We start from the raw sequence: 27,804 nt of genomic DNA, 5'->3' as shown, positions 1-27,804 counted from the left end.
ACTGGGCTGATAGTATTCTTCTCTATGACTTTATGAAACGGAATTCCCGAAATTGAATATGAATGATTTGTACGCTCTCATTTGACTTGTTTGAGAGTGGAAACTGAAAGATAAAATGATTGCAGCAGCTCGGTCTCATAAATCTATATAGACATGATCGCAATGAGGATTAGTTAATCCGGCATTAGTGAGGTCCGAGATGGATCTAGATGCCGTTACTAAATATGTTGCTAGTAGTCGTGGTCTAAGATTTGGAATGAATTTTTTTGTGTGTTCTGTGATGTCATGTGCAGTGATGTGATTGTTGTCTTTGTACAAGTGCTAGATGTGACGTGTCTAGTTCGTCGGTACTTAGAGTCAGTGTCTATTGAAATGCTTTATGGCCTTTGTCTGTTTTGCAGGCGTAATCGAGGGCGATTAAAATTCTTTCAAGACGGCAGTATGTCACAAAATGATGATGTGGCATGACCACTTAATAAGTTGCTTCCAACTTGGGGACAATTGCCGAGGGGCAGAAGAGGCACCTAGGCATTAAAATAAAGCGTAGAAGCCTGCTGACGTGGCAGCTGTATGGACATCGCGATTGCGCTGCTGACGGAGCATCGGTGGTCAATTGAAGATAATAACCTGAAAGCCCCCTGTGAAAGTGAAGTATCCTCAAAAGTACGCTTTGAGGTAGCAATTGACTTAATCCCACGTTGGAACAGAGCAAACACTGTCAATGAAAGCTCCACAGCTTAGGCCGAGAGCTCCTCTCAAGATAGGAAGCCCCCTTCCTGCTCAATCCTGGGAAAAGAGAATAAGTACCACCATAAAGAAATCCAAGACAACCTTTAGCAAAACCACTTCCTTTGTAACTGAATAGAAAACATAAATCTCATAGAACTCGAGACTCAAAGATAATCACATCATCGGTAAACTCGCACTGCTAAGATTAGAAAGATCTGAAAGGTCATCACCTGAGGATCATGTTTGGCAAAGAAGCCAATAGAACCTAGCTACGCAAGTAAACTCCCTAAGATCAAACCAAATATCCGCCACTCCTTTGCATCTGCCAAGATCAAATTTGTACAAATCCAATACAATATGCAAAACTCCATATAGACTCGAAAGAGCACATGTATGTCATTGCACTTACACTGTTGTAACTTGCTTCCTTAGAATCTTTACTAAAACTGTCCTTTTCCACTGGTGCTTAAGAGAATATACCCACACAACAACTGTGCAATCACCAATACACAACATAACACCAATACTCAAAGGAAGAGCAAAGGAACCATAGAGGGGAACTGCAGCATGTCCATGAAGAACGCTCGGGCTGATCTGTAACATGCCAGAATGCTGGGCCAAAAACCGCTAGGGAAAGAACCTAACGTATGGAAGAAGCATCAAGTGTTGCTGGCGACCGTGGGAGTAGGAACTAGATGTCCCCACCAATTGCCGACACTACATGCAAACCTGTCCAAAGGATCTTGAAAAATCTGCTAGCGAACATCAAGAAAACCGTCAATTGAAGGTTGCAAACCTCTCCAACAACTAATACTAACAAGGGTGAGCTATGACCCTGTAAAAAGAGCTAGTATCATGGAGAGCGTTCTTAAAGCCCTAAATTCTTCTCCTGTTAACATAAATATTACCCTTAGATCTAGGCCCTTTCTAGAAAGGAAGGCTAAGAATACCCGCACACATGCATACATGCACGCGCGCGCACAAAGAGTCCCAAGGGTGCTACTTTTATCTACCTATTTATTTCTTAATTTGTTTGGTTTCCCTTGTTTCTGGTTATAAGGACTTCAATGCGTATCTATGTTTGTCATGCAACCATACACCTTTCACCTTTTTCTTATAAAAATCTACTAGGCGGCTGCTGCGAGAACCTTCCTGAAAAACCGCAGAAACAACTCTATCATAATCAGGCCAAGGTTGCATTCCAAACCTTTATTTACCATTCTTTCCATACTGTATGATGAATGCCGTACTGGTATTCAGTAGTTTACGCATTGGTTGTCACAAATCCACATGCAGGCATGTATCTAGGATTGTGTACATATGATGTATATATGTGTGCACACATGTGTATAGTAGATAAATGCATAAGTAAACTTATGCAAGTATGCATGAGTAGACGTGTACGTCTATTTGTATTCAACACCTAGCAAATTTTTCGTCGTGTTAGTGATTACCCTTAATGCACATCAATTTTTCATACCATACTTATCGTACCTATCCACCTTGAATCAGGCACATTGAAAATTTTGCTAGTTATGGTAGATAAGACACCTATAAGTTTTGAAGCATAGTATAGAAAAATGATACATGTTTGATCACTGTTTGAAGATGGGATGTTGGAGGAAGGAAAGAGGATGGTCTGTGGGCTCCATGGTGGTACAAGGCAGTGCATAAGTCAACTGGGTTCGGTTCTCCTCCATTGTATCCAAAAAAGGTAGCCTGATCAATGTTCCCACAGTAGCTGAGAAATCATGTTCTTTACTAAATACCTTAATAGGAGTTTCTTTTTTATGAGTTTCAAAGTTCTGCCAAAAGCTCCATTACTTTGTTTATACATTCTTTCAAAATTACAAACAAGCATTTCTTGTCTCTTATGATTTCATCACTCGTCCCTTCCTTCTTTGCATGGTTTTTCATTATGTGGCACACTAAACATCATCCTTCAATTCCATGTTTATAATTTTTTGATCAAATGTTCAGACTTTACAGACACAGCTCACAGCCAACAAAAGTTGTGGTAAATTTTGATCTCATAGGTCACTTTGGCCTTTATAACATAACTTATTATTATTATTTTTTTTCCGAGAAAAAGATCCTTCTATTAGTTAATGAAAGCTGCCCATAGGGCTACATCCACCTCTGCAAGAGAGGGCTACAACAAACATGATGGGGAGACTCTCCCAATGAAAAAACAGCATATATACAATGGGGCTAAATCAAGAGATGGGAGGAGGGAAAAGCCACACAGGTGGACAGTAGTGCCATCTGAGCACCCCCTGGACCATGGAGTAAAACGGCCCAGGGCGCCAGAGACGAAGGAAAGCCTCGCGGCGCTCCCGCATGCGGTCGGAGCTGCCCTGTAGTCCCTCAAGCTGTCCTCTGAGAGTATGGATCAGCTCTAGCCAAAAGTCACGAACAGTCTCTGCTGGTGGTACAAGGCGAGCCTCAAAGATGCGGAAACAACGGGCCCGCCAGATGAACTAGAGAGCTAGGCCGCTGATGAGCTCCCAACACTCCGCTCTCTCACTGCTCCACTCCTGTGGAGTCAGGTCTGTAGCAGGCTGGAGTGTAGGTCGACCCCCCTGTATCACTATCATCTTGCTGGTGGAAGATAGCTCAAACTGAAGTGCCGGGCCCGTGAGGGTGGACCAAGCCGCCGCCCCCCAAGTGTACTGTCGAGCCGTGGAGAGGGCAGGCATCAGCCGAAGAACTTGTAGCCACACCTGCTGGGCCGAGGGACAGTCCCAAAGACAGTGTCGCTGACTCTCCACCAACTGGTCACAGGCTGTACATGCGGCCGAGAGACCACTATGTACAAGCCAGCTCCCTACTGCTGTGGCTCTGTGTGCAACCAACCACTGGAACAAGGTGACGCGCCTCGGCTGTCTGGAGTCCCACAGCCTCTGCCAAAAAGCTGCCAAGAACTCAACTGTGAGACCCTCCTCCTGCCAATGACGTGCTGCAGCGGGGCGGGCCTCTCTCTGTGCTGCAAGTATATGACGTCCAAGCCGAACAGTGTACTGAAAGAAAGGGACTCCTGGGCGGGCTGCAGAAGAGAATGGGTCCCTCCATAGCCACTCACCAGGATCCCACTGTACTCGTGCCAGTGGACAGCACTCCCAAGCCCATAGCCTCCAGTGTCCTGTCTCAAGAGCTGCTGGGTCACGGTCTATGACGCAAGTCCTCCCACAGATGCCCACAACTCGAATCTGGAAACAACACTCTGCTACCTGTGGGGCCTCTACTGCAACTCTCTGTAATCGTCCCCCACCCTGAAGCTCGAAGAACAGGGCTGGGACAGTCTCTGAGCAAGCCCTGACTGAAATGAGAACCTCCAGTCGTGTGAAGGCTCCCATCCACCGGGGTGCTACTGGCTCGAGAGGCGTGAGCCAATCAGCTGGAACCGACTCTGAGATGTCCTGACACATGCTCTGAACCCCTCTCATGCCCTGTAGCTGGACAACCTGCACCTCCTCTGACAAACCTGTGAACTCTAGCCAGTCACCTAGAGAGCGCGCTGGACCTGCTGCCATGGGACTCCAAGAAACATGAGGCCGACTCCCAACCAAGTGGCCTCTCTGAGTGCTAACCATGGGGTTCCAGACGAGGGGCTGCCGTAGGCGCTCCTCCGTGCACGTCGGCTGTCGCTGCTCTAGGCCACGCCGCAATAGCTCCCAAGACCGAAGCAAACTCACAGCGAATCGGTCCTCCAGTCTCCTGCTCAAACCAACTCGGCGCAACTCTGTAAAGATCCATCTGGTCGAAGGTTGCCAAGGGCCTCCTGCCTGAGGCACCCTGGCACGAAGCCTCTGCAGCAAGAACTCCTTCCAGGGCTCCTCGCCTGGAAGAAGTCCTCTGACGACGAACTTCCCAAGAAGGGCTCTGCTTTGCTGTGCTGGATCAATGATCCCAAGCCCTCCCTGAGAACAAGGAAGTGTGATGACCGACCAAGCCACCTTGGCTCGGGCAATCTGAGTGTCGCGACCAGACCAAAGGAAGTTCCTGATCAGCCTCTCTACCTGGCTGATGCAAGAACTCGAGAAGATCCAGCAAGAAGTGATGTACCACATAGTCGCCAACAACACCTGGTTGGCAACTACTACTCTACCAGCCAGCGAAAGTCGTGCTGAGCTCCAATGTAACAGCTTTCTCCTGATGGAGAGGAGAAGAGGAGCAATCTGCTGCTCGGGGGACAAATCCAAACCAACGTGACAACCCAAGTACCGAACTGCAGTCCCTGGAGGAATCCACCTCAAACCCTCTCCTGGCATCCAATCTGGCACAGGAGCACTACCAACTGAGAAAGCCACTGTCTTTCTCCAGTTGATCAGTGCGCCCGATGCACAGCAGAAGGTCTCCAAAGCCTGCCCACATCTGTGTAAATTGGCCTCCTGGCCCTCTAAGTACAAGGCTGAGTCGTCGGCAAACTCAGCGTCCAGAAGCTCATCTCCCCGTATAGGGAGTGCTAAGCCCCTCAAACCAACCTGCTAGCCCCTCAAACCAACCTGCTGTGACACCAAAAATCTGCTCATCGCCTCCGCATAGAACAGAAAGAGAAAGGCGGAAAGAGGACAACCCTGTCTGACCGATCGTGTGAGCATGAAGCGCTCACCTCTACCTCCTGCCAAAAGCACCTGTCTGTACAAAGCTGACACCCCTCTGATCCAAGCCTCTGAGAAGCCCATCCTGCGTAGCGTGCCCTCTAGAAAGTCCCAGTCAACTTTGTCGTATGCCTTCTCAAAATCGAGAAGAAGAATCACAAGGTCCTCCCCACGGAGCCGTGCAAGGGCAGAAGCCTCCCAAAAAGTGAAGATGTTGTCAAGGATACTGCGTTCCTTGACAAAACCTGTCTGAGTCCCATGTATAAGGCTCTCCAAAAGTGGCTGAATCCTCAAACTCAGAGCCTTGGCAAGAATTTTGTAGGCTGAGTTGAGAATGGTGATGGGACGCCACTGTCGAATCTCATCCAAGGAGCCACCCTCCTTTGGAATGAGGTAAATCAGGCCCTCACTCATGCTATCCGGCATCACTCCTGTGTGCAGAATGTACTGAAAGGCACTACAAAGATCTGGGCCAAGCAGGTCCCAGTACTCCAAGAAGAAGCTGAAAGTCAACCCATCCTCACCTGGACAGCTACCACGAGGGAGGGCCCTAAGAGCCGTGTGCAGCTCCTCAAGCTGAAGAGGTAACTCAAGCCTCTGCCGCATCTCCTCAGTCACAAGACAAGGCATCTGTGCCCAAACCTGCTCCCTGCATGCATCCTGTCTCTCTGACTCGGGCTCAGCCGACAGTAACTCACGGTAAAAGTCAGTAGCAACTGCACGCATATCCTCTGGCTCACAAACAACTCACCCATCGGGTCTCCTCAACTGATTGACCTTGGCATGCGAGTGCCGAGGTCCCACTGTCTCAAAAAAAACACCTGTCACTCTGTCACCCACCTGAGTCCACTGAGATGCCTGTCGGTGGAAGGCAAACTCATGGCGCCTCTCCTCTGTGCAAGCAAGCTCCTGTCGAGCCTGCTGTAGCTACTCCTCCAACCATGGACTGTCTGGATGCTGCTCCTGCATCCTCTGTAGTGAAGCAATGCCTCGTCTGAGACGCTGCTCCTCCTCTCTCACTGCAGCGCGTCGAGCCAAAGACTCCTGGAGAAAAGAAGTGGCTAAGCTGAGCTAGGCCTGAGGCCACTCTGTCTGCAGGTGGAGCCTGGCTGTCCATGCCCTCTGTCCATAGAGCCTCGACCCTCTCTCTGAGTGCTGAGTCCAACAAGACCCGCTCTGGGATGCGAAGCATCGTGCTCCCACTCCTCTGCCTGTCTGCCACTGTGAGGATCACTGGTGCATGGTCCGAGAAGGATGTCCCTGCGAGGATGCCCACTGATCCCCCCAAGTCACTGAAGTGGTCATTAGTGTAGAAGCGATCTATGCGCGATAGATTCACTCCTCCCACTCTGCGGTCCGATCTAGAGAAGGCAAGTCTCTCTGGAGGCCTCACAAAGCCAGAATGCTGCCATGTATCCGAGACCCTCAACGTCATACAAAACCTCTCCCAAGCTGCTAACTCGACTCCATGCAAAGTAGCATGGCTGCCTCCGATCCTGTCAGAAGGGTCCTCCAACATGTTGAAGTCCCCTCCTACACACCTCTGGTCAACCTGTGGCAAAGACTCAACAATCTGTGACCAAAACTCTACACGAGCACTCGCCACATTGGGCGCATAGATGTTCAGGAAACCCACAAGGCTACCCTGAACCTGCATAGTAATCCACTGAGCCCTGCCTAGTACAATAATCCCTCTGCCCACAATGGCCTGCTGTAATGAGTCCGCAATAGTCATACATACCCCACCCTGGATGCCTCCAGGTCCAAAAGCAGCTGACCAAAAGGTATCATAGCGTCCACACAAAATCTGACCACATCGCCGAATGCGGCCCTCAGACAAATGGTGCTCCTGAAGCATAAGGAGATCAATCTCTCCTCCCACAAGGCAACGCTGAAGCTCCTGACGCAATCGGCCCCGCTGTCGCTGAAACTGGGGCCCACCTAGTCCCTGCACGTTCCACGAGACAATCCTCATGGGGAGCGAGAGAGAACAGATGCTGTCGTAGCGGCAATACGAGCTATCTTCGAAGCAGGCTTGGATGGGGAGTAATCCGCATCCGAGCGTCCTCTAGATAGGCGAGACTGCAGTGAGTGCCTGGTCCAAGCCCAAGTAGAGCGAGCCGTGCGTAAAGCAACCTCCTCTGTCCAGGAGTCCTCATGAATGAATACATAGCAAGGCAAACACTGCTTATCAGCAAAAAAGTATACCACAATGTGTCTACATCCTGCTGAATCTGGGGGTGTCACCGCAAACTTGGCCAGTGGCCACAAAGTCTGCAGCAAATCTGTAACGCCAAGTTCTCCCATGTGGTGAGAGAACTCGAGAACCTATGTATGCAACCATCCCACCACTGAGTCGAGGGACCACTCTGTCTCAGTCCGGCCACAGAGGGGGAAGGAGAAACCAACTGCTGAGTCCAAGGCCTCTGTCCCCCTAGCGGCGAGGAACAAAGCGTGGACTCTGAAGCAGGCTGCCTCGTGGTCTGCTGCGGAATCGCCAAGAAAATGAATAAACCCGTAATCGAAGAAATCCCAGCGGCGTCGGAGGTCAAAGCTCGTCAAACCACGAGGGATAGCTGCAAGAGGAGATGTCTGAATCTGCAGTGGGGGCCGCATGAAGGGCTGACCCTCTCTCGCTAGGCGACTCGTGGCGAAGGTGCTGCCAAGAGATCTCCTGGCCGCCGGCAAGGGTCCAGTCTCCTGAGCCGACTGTGGTACTGAAGCAGGAGGAGGGGGAGAAGGGGCTGGGGGGGGGGGGGGGGGGGGGGGGGGGGGGGGGGGGGGGGGGGGGCGGGGGAGAGGAGAAGCGGGGTGGGGCGGCAGAGACATGGGGGGGGCGAGGTGGGGAGTGAGCGGTAGCAGAGGGCGGGGGAGGGCATGAGGAGGAGGGGAGATCGGAAGGCGGAGCGGCTGGCGAGGGTGAAGCGGAGGCGGAGGCTGGCGTAGGGGGCTCCTCCTGCTCAAGAGGACCAAAGCGGTTCCCCGTGGGAACCCACTGCTGCTGAGTAGGCACCTGGGGGCCACTCTGAGTGCCAGGCTGTCGTTGTGGCCCCTGGCGTCGACGGCCACGGGCCTGCTGCCACCCCTCCTCCGTTGGAGCCCCAGGCTCAGAGGGTGGCGCTGAATCTGTGCTCTGTGTCGCTGGCTGTGGCTGCGGCCCAGCCTTGGCAGGCTGGGGCTGAGGCTGGGGTGCGGGTCGTGGTCTCCTCCGTGGACAGGCCTTCGCTAGGTGGCCCATCTGTCTACAAATGAAGCACTGGTTCGGGAGACCCGAGTACTCCACACTCTGTCTAAACCAACCCCCACTCACCCGAGGCAGAAGGATGACCTTCGGGAGCGTGTGGGTATCTCTGACCAAAACTCGAACTGAAGGGATGCCAGCCGCCTTGGCAGCTACTGATGCTGCCGTACGAGGTGTCTCCAAGACAGTTCCGATGGCGGAGCCAATCCTGGAGAGAAGTGGAAGGTACTCCCTCCGTAAACCCGGAAAGCAGACTGAGATGGGGATGTCCGCCTCCTCTACTAGCACATCCGAAGACGGGTCAAAACCATGTCGCCACTGTCGAAAGTGGGCGCGTGATGCTCGGATGGCCAATGGACTCATAGCTATGACCTTGGAGGCCATCTCGGAAGTCTCGAACTCAATCTGGTAGTACCCCCGTCCGAGAATCTGGACATCCAAGATCTTGCCCACCTCTGCGAGGAGGCGGGCCTGAAGAAGGTCTCGCAGCTCTCCTCTGCTGGGACGAGTGCCGAGAACCTTGCAGATGACAGAAGTCGCCTGCAAGCGTTCTACCTCTGTGGCAAGGCTCGCTTGCTCTGCCGGCGTAAGAGCAAGTCGAATGGTGGGCTCAGCGGGGTCGGGCGAGGGGGCTTCAGGCGAGTCCCTCTGAGGTGAAGTTGGAGCCTCCATCTGTGTCTACTGCTGAGTCGAAGAAGCGGGCGGCGAAGAAGGAACCTGCAAACAAGTCAGCCAGGCACTTTTCCGAAGAGAAAGTGCTGCCGAGCCAGGTGCAGAGGGCCTTCGGGAGCGAAGAGGATGGGGGGGGGGGGGGGGGGGGGGGGGGATGAGGAGACAGCGAGGGCGAAGAAGGCAGCTGTGCAATGTGCGGGTGCACAAGCAGCAACGAGCGGGGGGGATGGAGCGGGGAAGGCAGAGCGAGAGGAGGGCAGCGGGCTGAGGCAGCCAAAGGGCAGCGCGCAAACAGGGGGGGGCAGCGGGCTGCGGCAGCTAATGGGGCAGCGCGCGCAGATAGGGGGGGGCAGCGGGTGGGTTGAGAGGCAGTGCGCAGGGGCTGAAGGGGGTGGGGGGGCAGCGAAGGGGCAGCGGGGGGAGGAGGGGGGGGGGAGGAGAGCGATGGCGCAACAGCAAAGGGGGGGGGGGGGGGAGCAGCAGTAGCGAGCCAATCGATTAACATAACTTATTTCTTTCTGTACTTTCTATCTGACAACCTCCAATCAAGTATTTGGTGTCATTACAATCTTCAGAAGTTTGTTCTGAGATTGGTGTAGAGATTTGTATTATGACCTGCTTAGCCATTTTAGGTCACGTATTGAGAGCAAACATCTAGAGATCACTCTAGGTCTCACTAGCCATTACTGTCATGGCCACTTTCATTCTGCAGCTATGCAAAAGACAATCTTTGAAGACTATTTGGAGAGCACACCTCCATGAATTCTGTCTTCCATTTCTAAATTCTTCCATTGATGGTTGCGCTATAGTGTTTTTTTCAATATATCCTTTACATAGCTAGTCAGGTAATCTGACACAGGACTCTGCTACACAGCTAGGTGCACCTGCAAGCTGCCTTTGAATATTGCTGCAAAATCTTATATCTAGCCCCTATTTGCTTTGCAAACAAATGGAAAAATAGGCCTAAATTCAACATCAGAACATGATTGTACATGAATTACCTCTTATGTTTAACATGGTACATGGCAGGCTTTTCCAATACAGCTATACGATGTACTTGAGGAATGTCAACCTTTTTACAGGATGCTTAAACGTCATGTTCTAGTGACTACCAACTGCCAGACACAGACAGTTCCAGATATTCCTATCAAAGAAAACGAGAGAATCCTGGTTTGGGTTGATCGCGAAATTGTTCCTCGTGAAGATGCAAAGGTATCATGGTTTGTACTTTCCCACAAGCAGCTCTGCTGGTTTCTGTATATTGAGCTGTGTGAAATATGCAGGTTTCTGTTTTTGATTCCATTGTACAAGGTGGGGATGGTGTTTGGGAAGGATTGCGTGTGTACAAGGGGAAGATTTTCAAACTAGAGGAGCATTTGGACAGGTTGATGTTTTTGATGGTCGAACAGTAGATTGACATGAGTTAAGACTTTTTGCTTCTTTTGTTTATTGCAGGCTTTTAGATTCAGCAAAAGCACTGGCTTTTGAAAACATACCAACAAGAGATGAGGTGAGTTTGGTTTCTCAAAGTTTCAAGTGCTAGGCTTGCTTTGTATTTCCAAGGAACTTCTGTGCATCTTCTAGCCGCTCAAGCTTATGTAAATCATGCTCCTACTTCTCTGCAAAATAAAGCAGCCTTGTAATGGTTAAAATCTGTCTTTTTTATCTTCGGAGTAGCAGCATCATTGTTTCGCATGTGCTGCTTCTTAGGAAAACTGACTTGCTTGATGTCCTTCAAATTTGGTTGAAAAATGATTGAGCGATGTAGAAACTGTAGTTATATCCCTACTGTATGTATTCTGCAACGGTTGGTTTCCAGAACGGCACCATTTGTATGGTCTAAGCAATGACTGCTTCACAAATTTTGAAATTTACATCAGTTACTCTTTTATTATCAATCGACCCTTTTTTGGGTGGCTACTGTCCTTCAGTCTTGCCATGGAGTCTAGCTAAGGCAATATTAGAATGAACGTCCTCTGTCAAGATTTTAACCATTTTCTGACAAAGAATTTGAAAAAAGGTTAAAGACAGCCTTGAAGGGGTGGGTACACGTTTGTTACTCCGAGGGAGATTAAAACTGGGAAGATTCTCATAAGAGAATGAACGTCCTCTGTCAAGATTTTAACCATTTTCTGACAAAGAATTTGAAAAAAGGTTAAAGACAGCCTTGAAGGGGTGGGTACACGTTTGTTACTCCGAGGGAGATTAAAACTGGGAAAATTCTCATAAGAGAAGGAAAATCTCAAAGCTATATCATGCACAGGTGGCTTGTAATTCCAGCAAACAGAATCTCTTTCATCGTAATGAAAGGCTTTGCTCACGCAGCACTGTGAGAGCTGCCTGGAGCTGGTCACGCTGGCTCACAAGTTGTAAATCTGCTCAAATGGCAGGTTTTAGAGTTAGAGGTTCCATTGCTAGGCCAAAAGCGACGAGCATTATGTCTCCGTCTGATCAGCAATGGTGACACGACCAACACAAAGGTGGTCCTCACTTGCTTCTCATAGCAGGAGTTCTCCCAGCCACGTTTCCCCTCTAAATTTGTCACTCACTGTTGTGCATTGTCACACTTGAGACCATCTTAACAGTTTCTACGATTTGGAAAACCAAACCAGTTTGTGATAAGAACAGCAGGATTCCAAGTTGTAGAGTCCCTGTAGGCATCTGCTGAGATCTCTTTCACTTGTGATGGAGATGCGGTTTGATAACATCAATGAGAAGTTGGAAGAGTCTGTTTAAAATGAGATGGCTGCGGGGACCCTACTCTTACCTGGGAAATTTTGCCTGCTACAGATTTTGTTTGGAAAACAAAGTTGTATTTATTCTATAAATACAAAGGCCCAGAGAGGTCTCATGAGAGTAGGAAAACAAAGTCCTGCTTCAGCTTTTTGTTTGGAAAACAAAGTTGTACTTATTTCATAAATACAAAGTCCTGCTACAGCTATTGTTTGGAAAACAAAGTCCTGCTTCAGCTTTTTGTTTGGAAAACAAAGTTGTACTTATTCCATAAATACAAAGGCCAAGAGGTGTCTCATGAGAGTAGGAAAACAAACACTCTCCTTCACTCTCCAGCTCATAGTAAAAGAGTGCCTAGGTGTTCCAAAGTAGTTGCTGGATATTATATGATTTTATTTCTATAAAACCTTATTACTGTACACCCTCTGGAACTTGTACATACCCTTTTCAAGTCTTCTGTTGAAGAGGCACCTTTTTTTTACTGCTTTTGGTGAGCTTTTGGCATTTTCAAAACATAGCAGCAGTCAACTACCAGAAGTTTTGCACAAATGCAGATTGAGCAGCATGGAGTGCTTAATATCACTGTAATTTCTGTTTAAGCTGGTGATCTTGGCATAGTACTTTTGATGACCCATGAGTTGTTCATCTATTGGTTGTAACGTGCTACAGAGACATTTCTTATCAGGGAATGTGCGTGCATTTTTTTCACTAACATATCACCTAACGTAACCTCGATTTTTTTTCATTGGCTCAGATAAAACGAGCTATTTTCTCCACACTTATTATTAATGGCATGCTTGATGGTGCTCATATACGCATGACGCTTACCAGAGGCAAAAAGGTAATTGCACGTAAATAATGCTCTTTAGAAGCTGTAAGTGCAAATGTGTCAGATTCTCTAATGCCCATTGTGATCTTTCCAGGTAACATCTGGAATGAGCCCAGTTTTCAACATGTATGGGTGTACTCTCATTGGTAAATGTTTGGAAGTACCTTCAGTGGTTTTAAGTGCAAAGACACTGGGCTCTGAAAACTGGCACTGTTTCTTACAGTTTTGGCAGAGTGGAAGCCTCCCGTTTATAACAATGATGAAGGCATTCGCTTGGCGACGGCTTCAACTCGGCGCAACTCTCCAAATGTAGATTCTGAACTTCTGTCTATATGATACATTAATATCAGGAACATGCTTATGTGATGTGCAGTTTCATATTAATACAAAGTTACTTAAGCTCTTTTGGCTTGTGATGCTTGCACAAGGACTATTGAGAAATTGCTAATTTTCCAGTAGACCTGGCTTTGTGAAGCTTGCTTTCTAGCATTCAGTTATTCTCACAATGTCGACATGATATTACATTGAAGTTCCAGTTTGAACGCTGATGCAGCACCTAGACTCCAAGATACATCACAACAACCTTTTAAATAACATCTTGGCAAAGGTAAATGGAACTTGGAAAATTATTCATCCTGTATATATTTGATTTAATCGAAACATTCCTAGTTTTAGGCCTCTAACATGCTACAGGTAGAAGGAAACCTTCAAGGTGCAGATGATGCTATTATGCTTGATGTTGATGGATATGTTTCTGAAACAAATGCAACAAACCTTGTGAGTATAAGAAACACACACAAGCTAGTTAGCTCGTTTCTTTCCATCTTTATTCTTGGCTAGGTGGCAAACGGGTTTTAAGCTTACAATGCATACTGCCCTCTCAGTTCCTGGTGAAAAAAGGTGTCATCTTCACACCATGTGCCGACTATTGCCTTCCCGGCATTACGCGTAGAACGGTCAGTACTGTTTGCATACTGATCTTTTTCTGCCCAAACAACTTGCACCTCTGACTATAGTTTTGTGGGACCTATTCTGCTTTAGGTGATTGACTACGTTTTTTTTCCAGGTGATTGATCTTGCAAAAGACAAAGGTTACAGTGTAGAGGAGTGTCGGATCAGCATCTCACAGTTTCATACGGCTGACGAAGTATATTCCAAATCTCAACCGTAATCTCGATTTTCTAGAAACCAGGAAGACTCGATTTGTCGGTTGTAATAAAAAAGTCACCTAATGTCTATGGTGCTCTATTTTTGGTCAATTTAAATGGCCATAACTCCTACTTGTGAAGAAAGACTATGGAGTATGCACATACGTGCTTGGGATATGTCCTAATTGCCACTGAACATCTATTGAATAGGGCATCTGACTCTATGAGCCTGAGTGTGTGTGCATGCATTGGTGTGTGGCATCTAGACCCAGACGCTGGACTGTACCTTAGCATGGCTGGTATGATGAAGAGTGCAGAACCTCCTGCATCAGCCTTTGCAAGGAGACACTCTGGTCCCAAGCAATTATCGGACTATCATGATTGGTCACACTATAGCCAAGATCTACCGATCTATTTTGGAGGTGAGCTTAGTGTATGTGCCGAAATGCAGGGCTTGGGGTCACAAGGACAGGCTGGTTTAATACACCACTTTGGATCACATCCTCACACTTGAGAGCGATCATAGAAGAGGGTGGAGCTCATAGTAAGAATATTTTCTGCTACTTTGTGAGAGATTGATGACACAAGCACCTCCTCTTAGCCACATGACATGTTTGGGATCATGGTCATGATGATGATGATGATGACCTTGAGGATTACTATGAGGAGAAATCACTAGTTCTATTTATTGATCTAGGTGCCATGGGTCTAGAACTAGATTTTGATACTTGTGAAGACCTATTTGATCTGAGTTCTTATTTCTTTTTATGCCTCTTCTTAATGTGTGGATACCTTGAAAATTCACTTAGGGGCCATCAAATCGTGACTCCACCTCTTGATATCTTGTCCAATATCAATTATATTATCAGTGCAAAGAAGATGTTGAGTACTAGAGCTTTTTTAAAAGAAACTTAATCCAATATGCAGGCATAATAAATATGAGATTCCTCTCGATGTGCTTATGACACGATATGAGCCATGAGGAAAAATTTCCATCTCTTCAATTAGATAAAAATGTGTATATTAGTAGATTTGAGGGATTGAAAACTAAGAAATAGTTTTGGTTTTTTATTGTAAATTTTGAAGATTTTGAGGATCACACCTCTATAGTGATCCACAACTTTGTACGTTTTTTTATTATCTTGGAGACTTTGCCCTCAATCCCTTTTCTTGGAAGAGAGAGAGAAATGAAATGTTATATTAACGTCTTCAAGAGGCCAAAGTGATCTATGAGACCAAAAGTTACACTTGGTGAATCTGATAGAGTGTCTAAGTACAAAAAGTACAAAGAGCTGAAAGACTGAAATGAGGTAGGTGGGGAGGGGTGATGGGGTGAGGGTTGATATAATGGGTAGCTGATAAAAAGCTGAAACAAAGATGGATCAAATGAGATACAAATCGTCAGATGAGATCCCTCATCGGTTGTTGCCGAATCTCATCAATATCCTCCATGGTCAATACTCTGACTAGTCGTCTCGCATGTCGAGCTAGGATTGTGTAGAACCTCTGCTGCCATCTCCGTCAATGATGTGGGCCCCCTGTGGTCGTGGGCGCTTGGATCTACCTAGCTCAATGGCTCGATCGATCTGTGTACCTTTGGTGTGGGTGGGATTTGAGATCTGCTCCTCTGACTGCTCCTCTGGCTGTCCCCTAGCTGGTGTAAAGAAATTTGTGATCTGTCTCTGAGACTGGCTCTCATGTCAAGTCCTCAGCAAGCTCTCTCTATGTCTGCGTAGCTCTAGTAGAAACAATCCAAGACATCTCTGATCTTCGTATCTCATGACTCTAGAAAATGGTCCAAAACCCTCTCTGAATGGACAGTGGAAGCAGCCTTGTATCTCATAGTATACCGGACAGTGACATGTGTAGTGCAGCTCTGTCTCTGGCTCTAGGCAACATAAATGACATATTCTAGCCTCTGTTGGTACCCCTCGAAATCGGCCAGTCTCAATCTGAAGCTGATGTGAGGATGTGCATATCTGCCCAATAGCACATCGTATCCCATGAGATAAGTGTGTATCCATGTATGCGGGCCTAGTCACAAAACTGTCCTCCGTGAGTTGGAGAAGATGCTCTCTACAGAAAGCCATCTTCGTACCCAACTCGTGTGCCACCAATATCTAGCTGAATCAGATCCTGACGTATGAGTCTGGTGATCTCTATCCGTATGAGGGATAGGGAGGGTGCATCCAACAAGTACTAGAACGGAGGCAAGCTATCCATGCTGAAACCATGTTGTCATCTGCCCATACCAACATGTTATGTCGCCCTATAGTGCTAGCTATTGGGATGACTCCAAGGCTAGTTGAGGGTATCTATCTCTAGGGAGGTCCCATACACTGTGTATAAAGGATACTGATCTAGTCAATGCCTCGACCACAAGAGGTGGGGCAGCTACCTCGGCTCGGATAATCTCATTTTGGACTGGTCCCATACACGACCACAAGAGGTGGGGCGGCTAGCTCGGCTCCGATAATCTCATATGGCACTGAGGCTTTAGCACAAATCGTCCAAGAAATCATAGAGACCATAGGTCTCTCCATACATCTCCATCCATCCGTGTTGCCAGATCTGCCATGGTAGTCTACTGAGGATCCCCAAATCTTAACTCCGTAAAGCATAGATGAACCCACTAGTGTCAAAGAGCCAGAGCTTTGTTCTCGGTTCTTGAAACTAAATTTGTAAACACGTCCTCTCCAATCCTCCGAAGGCGGCATAAGATCTCGTTAGTCTAGTCTCTGCTGCTCTCCTCAAAGAAAACACCGGTCCAGTGAGGACTACCCCAAGATAAGTGTATGCATCTGTGTACTCCATCTTGGCCATAGGTAAATGTGGGTGCTGACCTCCTGACCCACTGTGAGGTGGTGTTGAACACCATGACCTTGGTTTTCCCAAGGTTGACAGGCAATCCACTATCATGAGTATATGTGTGCAAAGCATCCAAATGGTGTTGCATCTCCTCCGGAGACTCAGAAATATACACTATATCATCAGCGTATAATAGCATCAGAATCCATGTCCCTACTAGCTGAGCATCCCTGTCTCCGTCTCGTTCTACATAGCCTGAAAACTCATCCACATACATCCCATAAAAAAAGAGTCAGAGATAGGAAGCATCCCTGCTTCACCCCAATAGTGGAGTGGACCATGTCAGACATATTCTCAGTAGTGCATACCCGCCCTACTACTATCAAGCCAAGATCCCCCAAATCATCTTTGTGGGCATACCAATGTCCTATAGTCGGCGCATAAGTCTGTCTCTCAGCACTGTGTCAAAGCTTTGCGGAAATCCACAAAGCTACAATAGATCCTCCTGCCATGGTGTCTACCCTCCTCAATCATAGCTCTAAGAGCTGGTCTCTCTGCCCATTTACTCAACTCCCTCTCAAGAATAGATGCATACAGCCTAGCCAACGTGTGACCAACCATGATGGTGCGATAATTTCTGGGAGTCATGGGATCTCTTAATTTGAAATTAGGTACAATCTTGGACATACTCCAAGTCTTAGGAAAACCCTCATACATGGCTCGATTAAACATCATAGCAAGAAGCTCTGCAAGCATATCTCTGGCATGGATGAAGTGCTCTGCTACCAAACCATCATTGTCATGTGCTCTCCTTGTCTTCATCTGGTCAATGGCTTTCCTTTCCCTCTCTGGGGATATGCCTGTGATGCTGCATCATGGAGCATCTCTATCAGTATCGGAGAGAGAAAGAGAGAGAAATGAAATGAAATGTTTTATTAACATCTTGAAAAGGCCAAAATGACCTATGAGATAAAAAGTTACAATGTGGTGGATCTGATACAAAGTCTGAGTAACGAAAAAAAAAAAACTATACAATGGAATCGTAAGCTGCTAGATGTGAATTAAGCAGCTAGCTGGGATTGTGTAGGATCTGAGTGGAGGATGAAGCGAAAGGGGGGCTAATACAACACAATCTCAGTGCATCCTCCGAAAGAGCTAAATCATAGGAGATCCAACATCGGTCGCTGGCGGATCTCATCAATCTCCTCCATGGTCAGGAGTCTGACCAAGCGTCGTGCATGTCGGGCCAAAGTGATCTGAATCGTCTGACGCAGCCTCTGTTGATGGGACAGTTTGCATTCTGGCTGGGACTTCTTTTTCGGACCATGCAACAGTGATCCTCACCATGATAGATAGACAGAGGAGGGGGAGCACGATGCTACATATCCCTGAGAGGGTTTTGCTGGACTCTGCGTTGAGGGAGCAAGTGCTCACAGAGTGGCCTCTAGACTTGCTCAGCTTAGTTGACTATTTCTTCAGGAGTCCACGGCCCGCCTGGCTGCAGCCTGAGAGGAGGAGCAGCGTCTCCGACGGGGCGTTGCTTCTTTGCAGAGGATGCAGGAGCAGCATCCAGACAGACCTTGGTTGGAGGAGCAGTTGCAGCATGCTCGCCAGCAGCTCGCCAGCATTGAGGAGAGGTGCCATGAGTTTGCTTTCCAGCAACAGACATCTTAGTGGACTCAGGTGGGTGACAGAGTGAGAAGGGCTTTCTTTGAGACAGTAGGACCCCTACATACGCATGCTAGGGTCAGCCAGTTGAGGAGGCCTGACGGGTCAGTTGCTTCAGATCCAGAGGCATGCGAGCAGTTGCTACTGACTTTTACCGTGACCTACTGTCAGCAAATCCTCAGTCAGAGCGTCAGGATGCATGCAGAGAGCGGGTTTGGGCACAGATGCCTTATCTTGTAACTAAAAACTTAAGCTGCCTCCTCAGCTAGAGGAGCTCCACGTGGCCCTGAAAGCACTTCCTCGTGGTAGCTGCCTAGGTGAGGATGGTTTGACTCCCAGCTTTTTCTTAGAGTACTGGAACTTGCTTGGCTCAGATCTCTGCAGCGCTTTTCATTACATCCTGCAACAAATAACATGAGTGAGGGTCTGATCTAGGCTCTTGAGACCTTTTGTTGTGCATCAGGCGCACGGATCAAGTGGAGAAAGACAGTGGTGTTCTTGGTTGGTAGTGCTCCTACACCCAATTGGCTGCCAGGTGAGGGTTTCAGATGGATTCCCCCAGGGACTTCAGTTCGATACTTGGGTTGTCAGGTTGGTTTGGACTTGTCTCCTGAGCAGCAGATTGCTCCCCTCCTCCTGTCCATCACGAGGATGCTGTTACATTGGAGCTCTGCACGACTTTCTCTTGCAGGCAGAGTTGAGGTGGCCAACCAGGTGTTGTTGGCTACTATTTGGTACATCACATCTTGTTGGATATTTTCGAGTTCCTGCAGCAGCCAAATTTTCGAGCTCACCTGCATTGCACTTTCAGAGCCGTGCATCCCCTAGCACTATTGCTGGATCTTCGGTGCCGATTGCAACAAACTTAGCTTTGTTGTTCAAGCTATGTGAAGAGATCTTGCAAGCCTCTGTCGATGTTGCGATGGCCCTCGTAGACAGGGCGTCTAGCTCTCCCAATCTTAATGGCTTTGTCCGGATCACATAAAGAGTTTGGGAGGCATCTCAGGCACTTGCTAGTTAGGGGAGGAGGCACATATGGTATGCCACTACAGCTCGGTGGCTCTCACAAGATGGTTACCCCATTTTTGTATGATCTTACACCCCATATACACCTATCTTGTTACAGGCTTGGACACTCCGAGCAAGAAGTCAATCGCAACACACAAACAAAATCTGCAAATAACTGAACTTGGAGAGAGAGAGAGAGAGAGAGAGAGAGAGAGAGAGAGAGAGAGAGAGAGAGAGAGAGAGAGAACGGCGGAGTTCCGTTCCCAGATGCACTTGCCCCAAAGATACAACTCCCTGAGAGTCAAGCTCTTCGGACACTCTGCGCCCAAATGCTCTCTTAAGAGTGGCACTCTGTGCATTTATAGACGTACAAGAAATGCCCACAGGCAGAGCTACAAAAGGACTTGCTTAAGAAGTATTGAGCACCAAAAGCATCTGCTCTCAAAAGCTTGTGCAAATTCCGCCAGCTCAGCAGCGAGTGAAAAACGTAGAAATCCGTACAGCTGCCATGTCAGCAAGATCAATGGAAATTACGAAAATCAGCCTCAGTCCTTACGCTTTTGACTTTTAGGCTTAAGGCCCCTTGACCGGTGCTCTTTAAGTCGGTAGGGCTAGGTTTTTTTATAAAAACCCTGTAGTAGGCTACAATGTCACTTTCACAGGACACAGTTACAGTTAGTACAGTTGGTCTGGTCTGTTCACACTGGACGGACACTTGGGCAGTGACACGTGGCAGGGATACGGATGGTGGTCTAGGGGACATCGTGGCCAGGTCACCACCACCACTCAGTTTGGAGATAGACTTAGCTTGTTGGACATTTATGGGCCGTTGGTGGCTCTTGTGGTTGTACATATGAGTAGTCGTTTTGGGCCAGTTCGATTATCTTGTACTTAGTCGTCTAGAGAGAGTCTTACACAGAGCACTGCTTCACCATCCCTGCACATCTGAGCCTCGACACCCCTCTTGTACCTGTGAGTTCTGGGCTGGAGCTGAGTGTGCTGCCACGCCAGAGTCTGTACATGGTTCTTTGAGCTAGTCGAGTCTACATGTTCTGGTTCACTGTTGTATCTCTGTTGTTATCCATTGTTTCTGTGTTTCATTCTGTTTGAGAGAGTTTCCATTTGTTTGAGTGAGATTGTCACGCACATTGCACTGAGAGACACCCATGCTGTAGAGAGCACGACACATTATCCGCGCTACAGGTGCTCTCATTTTGGCGATCACGGTGGGACCTCAACTGAAGTCTCACTCTGTTGAGTAGCTGGGTTCTTCGCTTCGCCTGTGCAGCCAGTTGGTCTGGTCCAGTTTCACCCTTGACAGCTTAATCTAGCTGGTTTAGTCTCTCGCCTTGTTGGTCTGGTCCTCTCTCGCCCTGGGCCACCCAGTGCTCGTCCTGGTCTAGTCCTTCTCGTCCCTGGTCTAGTCCTTCCTCGTCCTGGTCCAGGCCAGGTGGTCTAGTCACTCGCCCTGGTCTAGCAGAGTCTAGACCAATGTTTAGCAAAGTTAAGGTTGTCTTGCCCAAGTGAAGGTATTCTTGCCCAAAGCTTGGTGGGGTTGGCGGTTACTGCATGACACATACAAGGAGGTCTTTGGAGCGTCAAAGTGCACTATTGAGTCCTCTGAAGTACTACCACAAACGGCGTCAACCCTTGGTGCCTAGTAGAAGCATATTAGCCCCATCACCCATACCTACTCATACGGCTACCTCCATTCCTTCGACCGGTTCTACATCCTCCAGGTCACCTTCTCCGGTAAGGCTCTCCCCCATTTTGTTACAGCAAGCTAGTGAGCAACAGACCCAGGAGCAAGAGGCCAGGAGGAGCTCACAAGTGTTCTGGCAAAGGTGAACATCAAGTTCCCTACCTTTAAAGGTCTCTCCGCAGAAGATGCAGACGACCATGCTCGGAGGTTTGTCTCTCTTTGCAGAGGTCGTGGCCTCAACAAAGAAGACGCATACCTGGTGCTCTTCCCGTCCACCTTGGATGGTCTTGCAAATAAATGGTACAGTCAGTTTGCTGAAAACCACTTTACTACTTGGACCATGTTAAGACAGCAGTTCTGTGAAGCTTTCCAACCAGGGGATTATCAAGAGAAGATTCTAGATGAGTTGGCCAACCTGTTGCTCCAGCCCAAGGAGACATTTGCAGAGCTCATGACTAGAACAAAGTCCCTGGTGGCCAAGCTGCCTCAGCAACCAGGGGAATTCATGGTGAAGAAGTGGGTAGAGAAGGCTCTGCCTAAGACTTCTCAACAAAAGCTCAGAGAAAGTCTCCGTCCTGAAGCGAGTCTGGAGGACTTTGTCGCTATTGCTACTAGAATAGAGGGAGCAAGAAGGAAATTCACTGACTCTCCTCAATTAGATACTGCCCCTGTACTCATGGACAGTCCATCAGACCCCTTGACTTCTTTAAGAAGGGAACTGGAAGCCCTAAAGTTACAGCGGGCCCTTCACGAAGAGAGATCCTTTTCTCTCAGACAGGAGAAGCCTCCACATCAAGAGGCTTATGATCAACTTAAACGAGAGTTAGAAGAGCTCAGGTCTCAGCAGGAGACTAAGGCTATGGTATGGTGTAGTTCATGCCGCTCTCCAAGACACCCTCCACAGGACTGTCCCCTTCGCTCTTATTGCCACTTCTGCAAAAAATCGGGTCATGAAGATAAGGATTGCTACTATATAAAGGGATTGCACAAAATACAGCAAAGTCTTAGTCCTACCCTCTAACAGGGGTTAGCACCAGCATCCAACATGGTTTCCCACTACAACCATCCCAACTACATGCCACCTTTGCTCAATACCCCTGCTGTCCAAGGTATGTCAAGTACTTTCCCGACTCAAAGTTTTTATAATGCTAATGCCACCTCAACCCCTCAGAGCTTCTACACTTCAGCCTCCAACTCCATGCAGCAACCACCTCGTCCCCCGTTTCGTCCTTCCAATCGGCCCATACTCTGCTACAGATGCGGAGAATATGGGCATTATCAGAGCAAGTGTCCTTTACCTGAGGGGTCCCCTCCTTGTCGTCATTGCCCTGATTCGAAGGATCACTACAGTAAGGATTGTCCCACGCAAAGGGCATCCACGTCTTCAAGCTCGACTCAGAACCAGCAATAATTTACCTTCCCAAAGATAAACTTGATTACTGTGAACACCATGCCTCAACCATCACCTGCTACTCATGTGGTTAAACCACTGCAAGTGGAGGAGCCTGCTCGTGTCCTTACTCGAGCACAAAGAGCAGCTCTTGGTCTCAGTCTGCCCACAGGTCCACCTCGCCAGTCCCCACTTCCTCAAGCTGGTCTATTTGACCCAAAGGACGAGTCCTTCAAAATTGCTCAGAGCAAACCAACTTCCCTGTTATCTGACATTGATGGAGCCTTCTTGGAAGCAGTGGCTGACTTGGAACAGATTAAGGTCCCAAAGGGAGCCCAGTTCGAAGGCGCCAAACCCACAACAGAAGCCATCTTGAAAAATACTTTTCAGCAGGTGTCCCTATACGACTTGCTAAGGCTCGACGCAACACTTAGAAGTGACACCCTATCAGTCATTCAGTCTCTGTACCTGTAGCCTGCTACAGTGTCACTTCATAGGATAGGCAGTTGGACAGTTAGCTACAGTTGGTCTGGTTCACACTGGACGGACCCTTTGGCTGGGAGTGACACGTGGCAGGGTACCTACGGCGGTCTAGTGGACATCGTGGCCAGGTCACCACCACCACTCAGTTTGGAGATAGACTTAGCTGGCTGGACATTTATGGGCCGTCGGTGGCTCTTATGGTTGTACATATCAGTAGTCGTTTTGGGGGAGTGGGGTTTTTTTATCTTGCACGTAGTCGTCTAGAGAGTCTTACACAGAGCACTGCTTCACCATCCCTGCACATCTGAGCCTCGACACCCCATTTGTACCTGTGAGTCCTGGGCTGGAGCGGAGTGTGCTGCCACGCCAGAGTCTGTACATGGTTCTTTGAGCTAGTCGAGTCCACATGTTCTGGTCCACTGTTGTGTCTCTGTTGTTATCCATTGTTTCTGTGTTGTTATCCGTTGTTTCTGTGTTTCATTCTGTTTGAGAGAGTTTTCATTTGTTTGAGTGAGATTGTCATGCTCATTGCACTGAGGGGCACCCACACTGTAGAGAGCACGACGCATTATCCGCGCTACAAGTGCTCTCATTTTGGCGATCACGGTGGGACCTCAACTGAAGTCTCACTCTGTTGAGTAGCTGGTTTCTTCGCTTCGCCTGTGCAGTCTAAGTCTCTCGCCTTGCTGGTCTAGTCCCTTCTCGCCCTGGTCCAACTTGCCCTCGTCTCTGGTCTAGACCCCCTCGACCATGGTCTAGCTGGTCTAGTCACTTGTCTGGTCTAGACCCTGGTCTAGTCCTCCTCGTCCCTAGTCCAGCTGGTCTAGACACTCGTCTGGTCTAGTATGGTCTAGTAGAGTCTAGACCAGTCTTCAGCCTGTTCAAGGTTTTCTTGCCCAAAGCTTGGTTGGTTTGGAGGTCACTGTATGACACATACAAGGAGGTCAGTTGAGCGTCAAAGCCCACTACTGAGCCCTCTGAAGTACTATCACAGAAGACGACCTTTGACACCTTGTAGAAATCCTTCAACCTCATCACCTATACCTCCACATATCACATCACCCATTCCTTCGTCAGGTTCCCCATCTTCGCGATCACCTTCTCCAGAAAAGCTCTCTCCTATTCTTCTACAACAAGCTATTGTGCAACAGACTCAGCAAGGAATCATGGAGCCACTAGCTAGTGTTTTGGCCAAGGTGAACATCAAGTTCCCTACATTCAAAGGGCTATCTTCAGAAGATGCTGACGACCATGCAAGGAGATTTGTATCTCTCTGTAGGGGACGTGGGCTGAACAGAGAAGATGCTTACTTGGTACTATTTCCATCCACCCTGGATGGCCTAGCAGATAAATGGTACAGCCAATTTGCAGAGAACCATTTTGCAACTTGGGCAGCCTTAAGACAGCAGTTCTGTGCAGCTTTCAGGCCAGGTGACTACCCGGAGAAGGTGTTGGATGAGTTAGCCAACATGGTGCTCAAACCTGAGGAGACTTTTGCGGAGCTTATGACGAAAACTAAGTCACTGGTGGCCAAGCTTCCCCAACAACCCGGTGAATTCATGGTTAAAAAGTGGGTGGAGAAGGCGCTTCCCAAAACTTCTCAGCAAAAACTCCGAGAGAGTCTCCGACCCGACGCCACTCTCAACGAGTTCATCGTAGCTGCTACTAGAATAGAGGGAGCTAGGAAGCTCTTCAACAACTCTCCTCAAATAGATACTCCCTCTGTGTTCTCGGAAGGTAGTCCTACTGATCCTTTAACTTTTTTACGTAGGGAACTGGAAGCCCTAAAGCTACAACGAGCTCTTCAAGAGGAGAGGTCCTTCTCTCTTAGACAAGAGAAGCCTACACATAATGAGGCATTGGAACAGATTAAGCGCGAGTTAGAAGAGCTCAAGTGTCAGCAAGAGACTAAGGCTATGGTTTGGTGTAGCTCATGCCGCTCTCCAGGGCACCCACCAAAGGAATGCCCCCTTCCGTTTTATGCACAACAACTTTGCACCCCACAGTTTTTATCATGCCAGTACTCCCTCAGTTCCCCAAAGTTTCTACACCTCAGCCTCAAATTCCATGCAGCAACCACCTCGTCCCCCGTTTCGTCCTTCCAATCGGCCCATACTCTGCTACAGATGCGGAGAATATGGGCATTATCAGAGCAAGTGTCCTTTACCCGAGGGGTCCCCTCCTTGTCGTCATTGCCCTGATTCGAAGGATCACTACAGTAAAGATTGTCCCAAGCAAAGGGCATCCACGTCTTCAGGCTCGACTCAGAACCAGCCCGAATTCACCTTTCCGAAGATAAATTTGATAACTGTGAACATCGTGCCTCAACCTTCACCTGCTACTCATGTGGTTAAGCCTCTGCAAGTGGAGAAGCCTGCTGGTGTCCTTACTCGGGCACAAAGAGCAGCTCTTGGTCTCAGTCTACCCACAGGTCCACCTCGCCAGTCTCCACTTCCTCACTCTGGTCTACCTGACCCAAAGGACAACTCCTTCCCAATTGCTCAGAGCAAACCAACTTCCTTGTTATCTGACATTGATGGAGCCTTCTTAGAAGCAGTGGCTGACTTGGAACAGATTAAGGTCACAAAAGGAGCCCAGTTCGAAGGCTGCAAGCCCACAGCAGAAGCCATCTTGAAAAATACTTTTCACGACATGCTAAGGCTTGATGCAACACTTAGAAGTGACACCCTGTTAGTCATTCAGTCTCTGTACCCGGGGGCTGGGCCTAGTGGCGGGCACCTCCCTGTACAGCCCTCAGAGTCCTATTTGATTTCCTATCTGTCTGCTCCCCTCACCGATTATAAAAGTCCTCGCCTCACGGTATCTATTCTTGGGCACCAGCTATCCGGCGTCATCGTTGATGGAGGATCTGGAATCAATTTGATGCCCGAATTCACTATGATGGCCTTAGGTCTAAAGCCTACCCGACCAGCTCCTTTCACTGTTACATTGGCGGATCAGAGAACAGTCTACCCAGTGGGCATAGTCGACAAGGTGCCTCTGAAGGTACAAGATTTCACTTTTAACTTGGATTTTGTGGTAGTTAATCTTCCCCTGGTAGAGGGAGGTTATCCCTTGCTGTTTGGTAGGCCATGGCTGCGACATACGAAAGCACAATCCCAGTCAGCCAAGTGAGCCACAACCAAGTGGACCAGTCTCAAGTGAGTCAGAACCAAGTGGACCGGTCTCTGGTGCCCATCCTTCAGAGGGTCTCTTGATGGAAACCGTCGGCCTGGGTGAGCCTATAACCCACCATAGAAGGGGAAAAAAGTCTCCCTTGCAAGAGTTGCCCAACACCCCAGCTCCCTCCTTAGCCTCTACTCCATCTGACTCTCCACCCATGCCGGAGCACTTTGAGGTATCTGAGGATTTACCATTTGCAGAGCTTCCATCGGGTTGGTTGCAGGAAGAGTGCTGATTTCAACATTGATCAGACGCCAGCTCATAATGTCCAAAGGCTAACAGAGGCGGCACAATCTTCTCCACCTGACGCAGCCTCGACCACTGCACCGCCTGACCCAGTCAGAGAGGTCAACCTAGGAGGCCCTGACAGCCATCAGCCCATCTTATTAGCCACTTGGTTATGGGATCACCCCGCTCTACTCGACCTGGTAATCTCCTTCGTGCGCTCTTTCAAAGATGTGTTTGCGTGGTCTTACCAAGATTTAGAAGGAATCCCAGCAAAGCTAGGAGTCCACACAATCCCTCTGGTTGAGGGGGCTAAGCCGGTTAGAGGACGTGCTTACAAACTGAATCCCAAGTATGCAGAAGCAATCAAAATCGAGTTGGAAAAAATGCAAGAAGCAGGTATTATTGTACCAGTAGAGCACTCAGAATGGTTGTCTCCTAGGGTTATTGCCCCAAAGAAGCAGTCCAACAAAATTCGAGTTTGTGTCGACTATCGGGCTCTGAATAAGGTCACAATACCGGATGGATTTCCGACACCTTTTACTGAGAGAGTCCTCGAAGATGTCGCTGGCCATGTACTGTATAGTTTTATGGACGGGTTCAGCGGCTACAATCAGTTAGGAATACATCCTGACGACCAAATCAAAACAGCTTTTGTGACTCCCTGGGGTATTTTCATCTACACTAGAATGTCTTTTGGGCTTAAAAATGCACCGCCTTCTTTCAATCGCATAGTATATCTCATCTTTTGTCCTCTGCTTACTGATCACCTTCGCATATTCATGGATGACTTTTCCACCTTCTCGGGTGCTCAATGTTCGACCCCAGTAGAAAATCTAAAGGAGCATCTTGCTCAGCTCTCTGCAATCTTCCTCAGGTGCAGAGAGGCACGTTTGAAGCTCAATCCGAACAAATGTCATTTTTTGGTCACAGAGGGCACACTGTTGGGCCATGTGGTGTCTGCTTAAGGTTTGGCACCGGACCCAGAGAAGATAGTGGCCATCTTGAAGTTACCTCCTCCCATAAATCCCAAAGGTGTTCAGAGCTTTGTGGGCCACACCGGCTATCATCGCAGGTTTATACGTATGTATGCACAGGTGGCTCAACCATTGACCCGGCTCACCAGTGCTGCTGTTCCCTTTCGGTGGTCAACACCTGAGGCCGAAGCATTTGCATACCTCAAAAAACGTCTCACTCAAGCGCCTATTCTAGTTGCCCCGGATTGGGCCCTACCTTTTCATGTGCATACAGATGCCAGTCTGCTGGCTGTGGGTGCTGTGCTGACTCAGCCTAGCAAAGAGTTCAACTTGGATCGCCCCGTACATTATGCAAGTCCCCTGCTCACCAAAGCAGAGCGAAACTATAGCACCACAGAGAGGCAAGG

General features: G+C 48.4%; 1 protein-coding gene across 3 annotated transcripts in view; it reads left to right on the top strand.

Annotated features, from left to right (window-relative positions):
• The window catches only part of LOC147452440 (branched-chain-amino-acid aminotransferase-like protein 2), a 198,262-nt gene that overhangs the window by 142,428 nt on the left and 28,030 nt on the right, over positions 1–27,804 (top strand). For 2 of the 3 annotated variants that reach the window (XM_086518141.1, XM_086518139.1), the window contains 11 exons: positions 2,338–2,443; positions 10,273–10,455; positions 10,527–10,627; positions 10,699–10,753; positions 12,731–12,817; positions 12,900–12,951; positions 13,029–13,114; positions 13,359–13,412; positions 13,499–13,582; positions 13,690–13,761; positions 13,872–13,952. In XM_086518141.1, coding sequence (XP_086374267.1) covers positions 2,338–2,443; positions 10,273–10,455; positions 10,527–10,627; positions 10,699–10,753; positions 12,731–12,817; positions 12,900–12,951; positions 13,029–13,114; positions 13,359–13,412; positions 13,499–13,582; positions 13,690–13,761; positions 13,872–13,952 — 961 coding nt within the window. Of the gene's footprint in view, positions 1–2,337; positions 2,444–10,272; positions 10,456–10,526; positions 10,628–10,698; positions 10,754–12,730; positions 12,818–12,899; positions 12,952–13,028; positions 13,115–13,358; positions 13,413–13,498; positions 13,583–13,689; positions 13,762–13,871; positions 13,992–27,804 lie in introns of those variants that run through there. The other variant, XM_086518142.1, reaches the window with a different exon arrangement.

This window comes from Adiantum capillus-veneris, chromosome 8 (genome assembly GCF_014529385.1).
Source record: "Adiantum capillus-veneris isolate H3 chromosome 8, ASM1452938v2, whole genome shotgun sequence".
NCBI classification, from domain to species: Eukaryota; Viridiplantae; Streptophyta; class Polypodiopsida; order Polypodiales; family Pteridaceae; genus Adiantum; species Adiantum capillus-veneris.
This window is presented reverse-complemented; position numbering and strand designations above follow the sequence as displayed.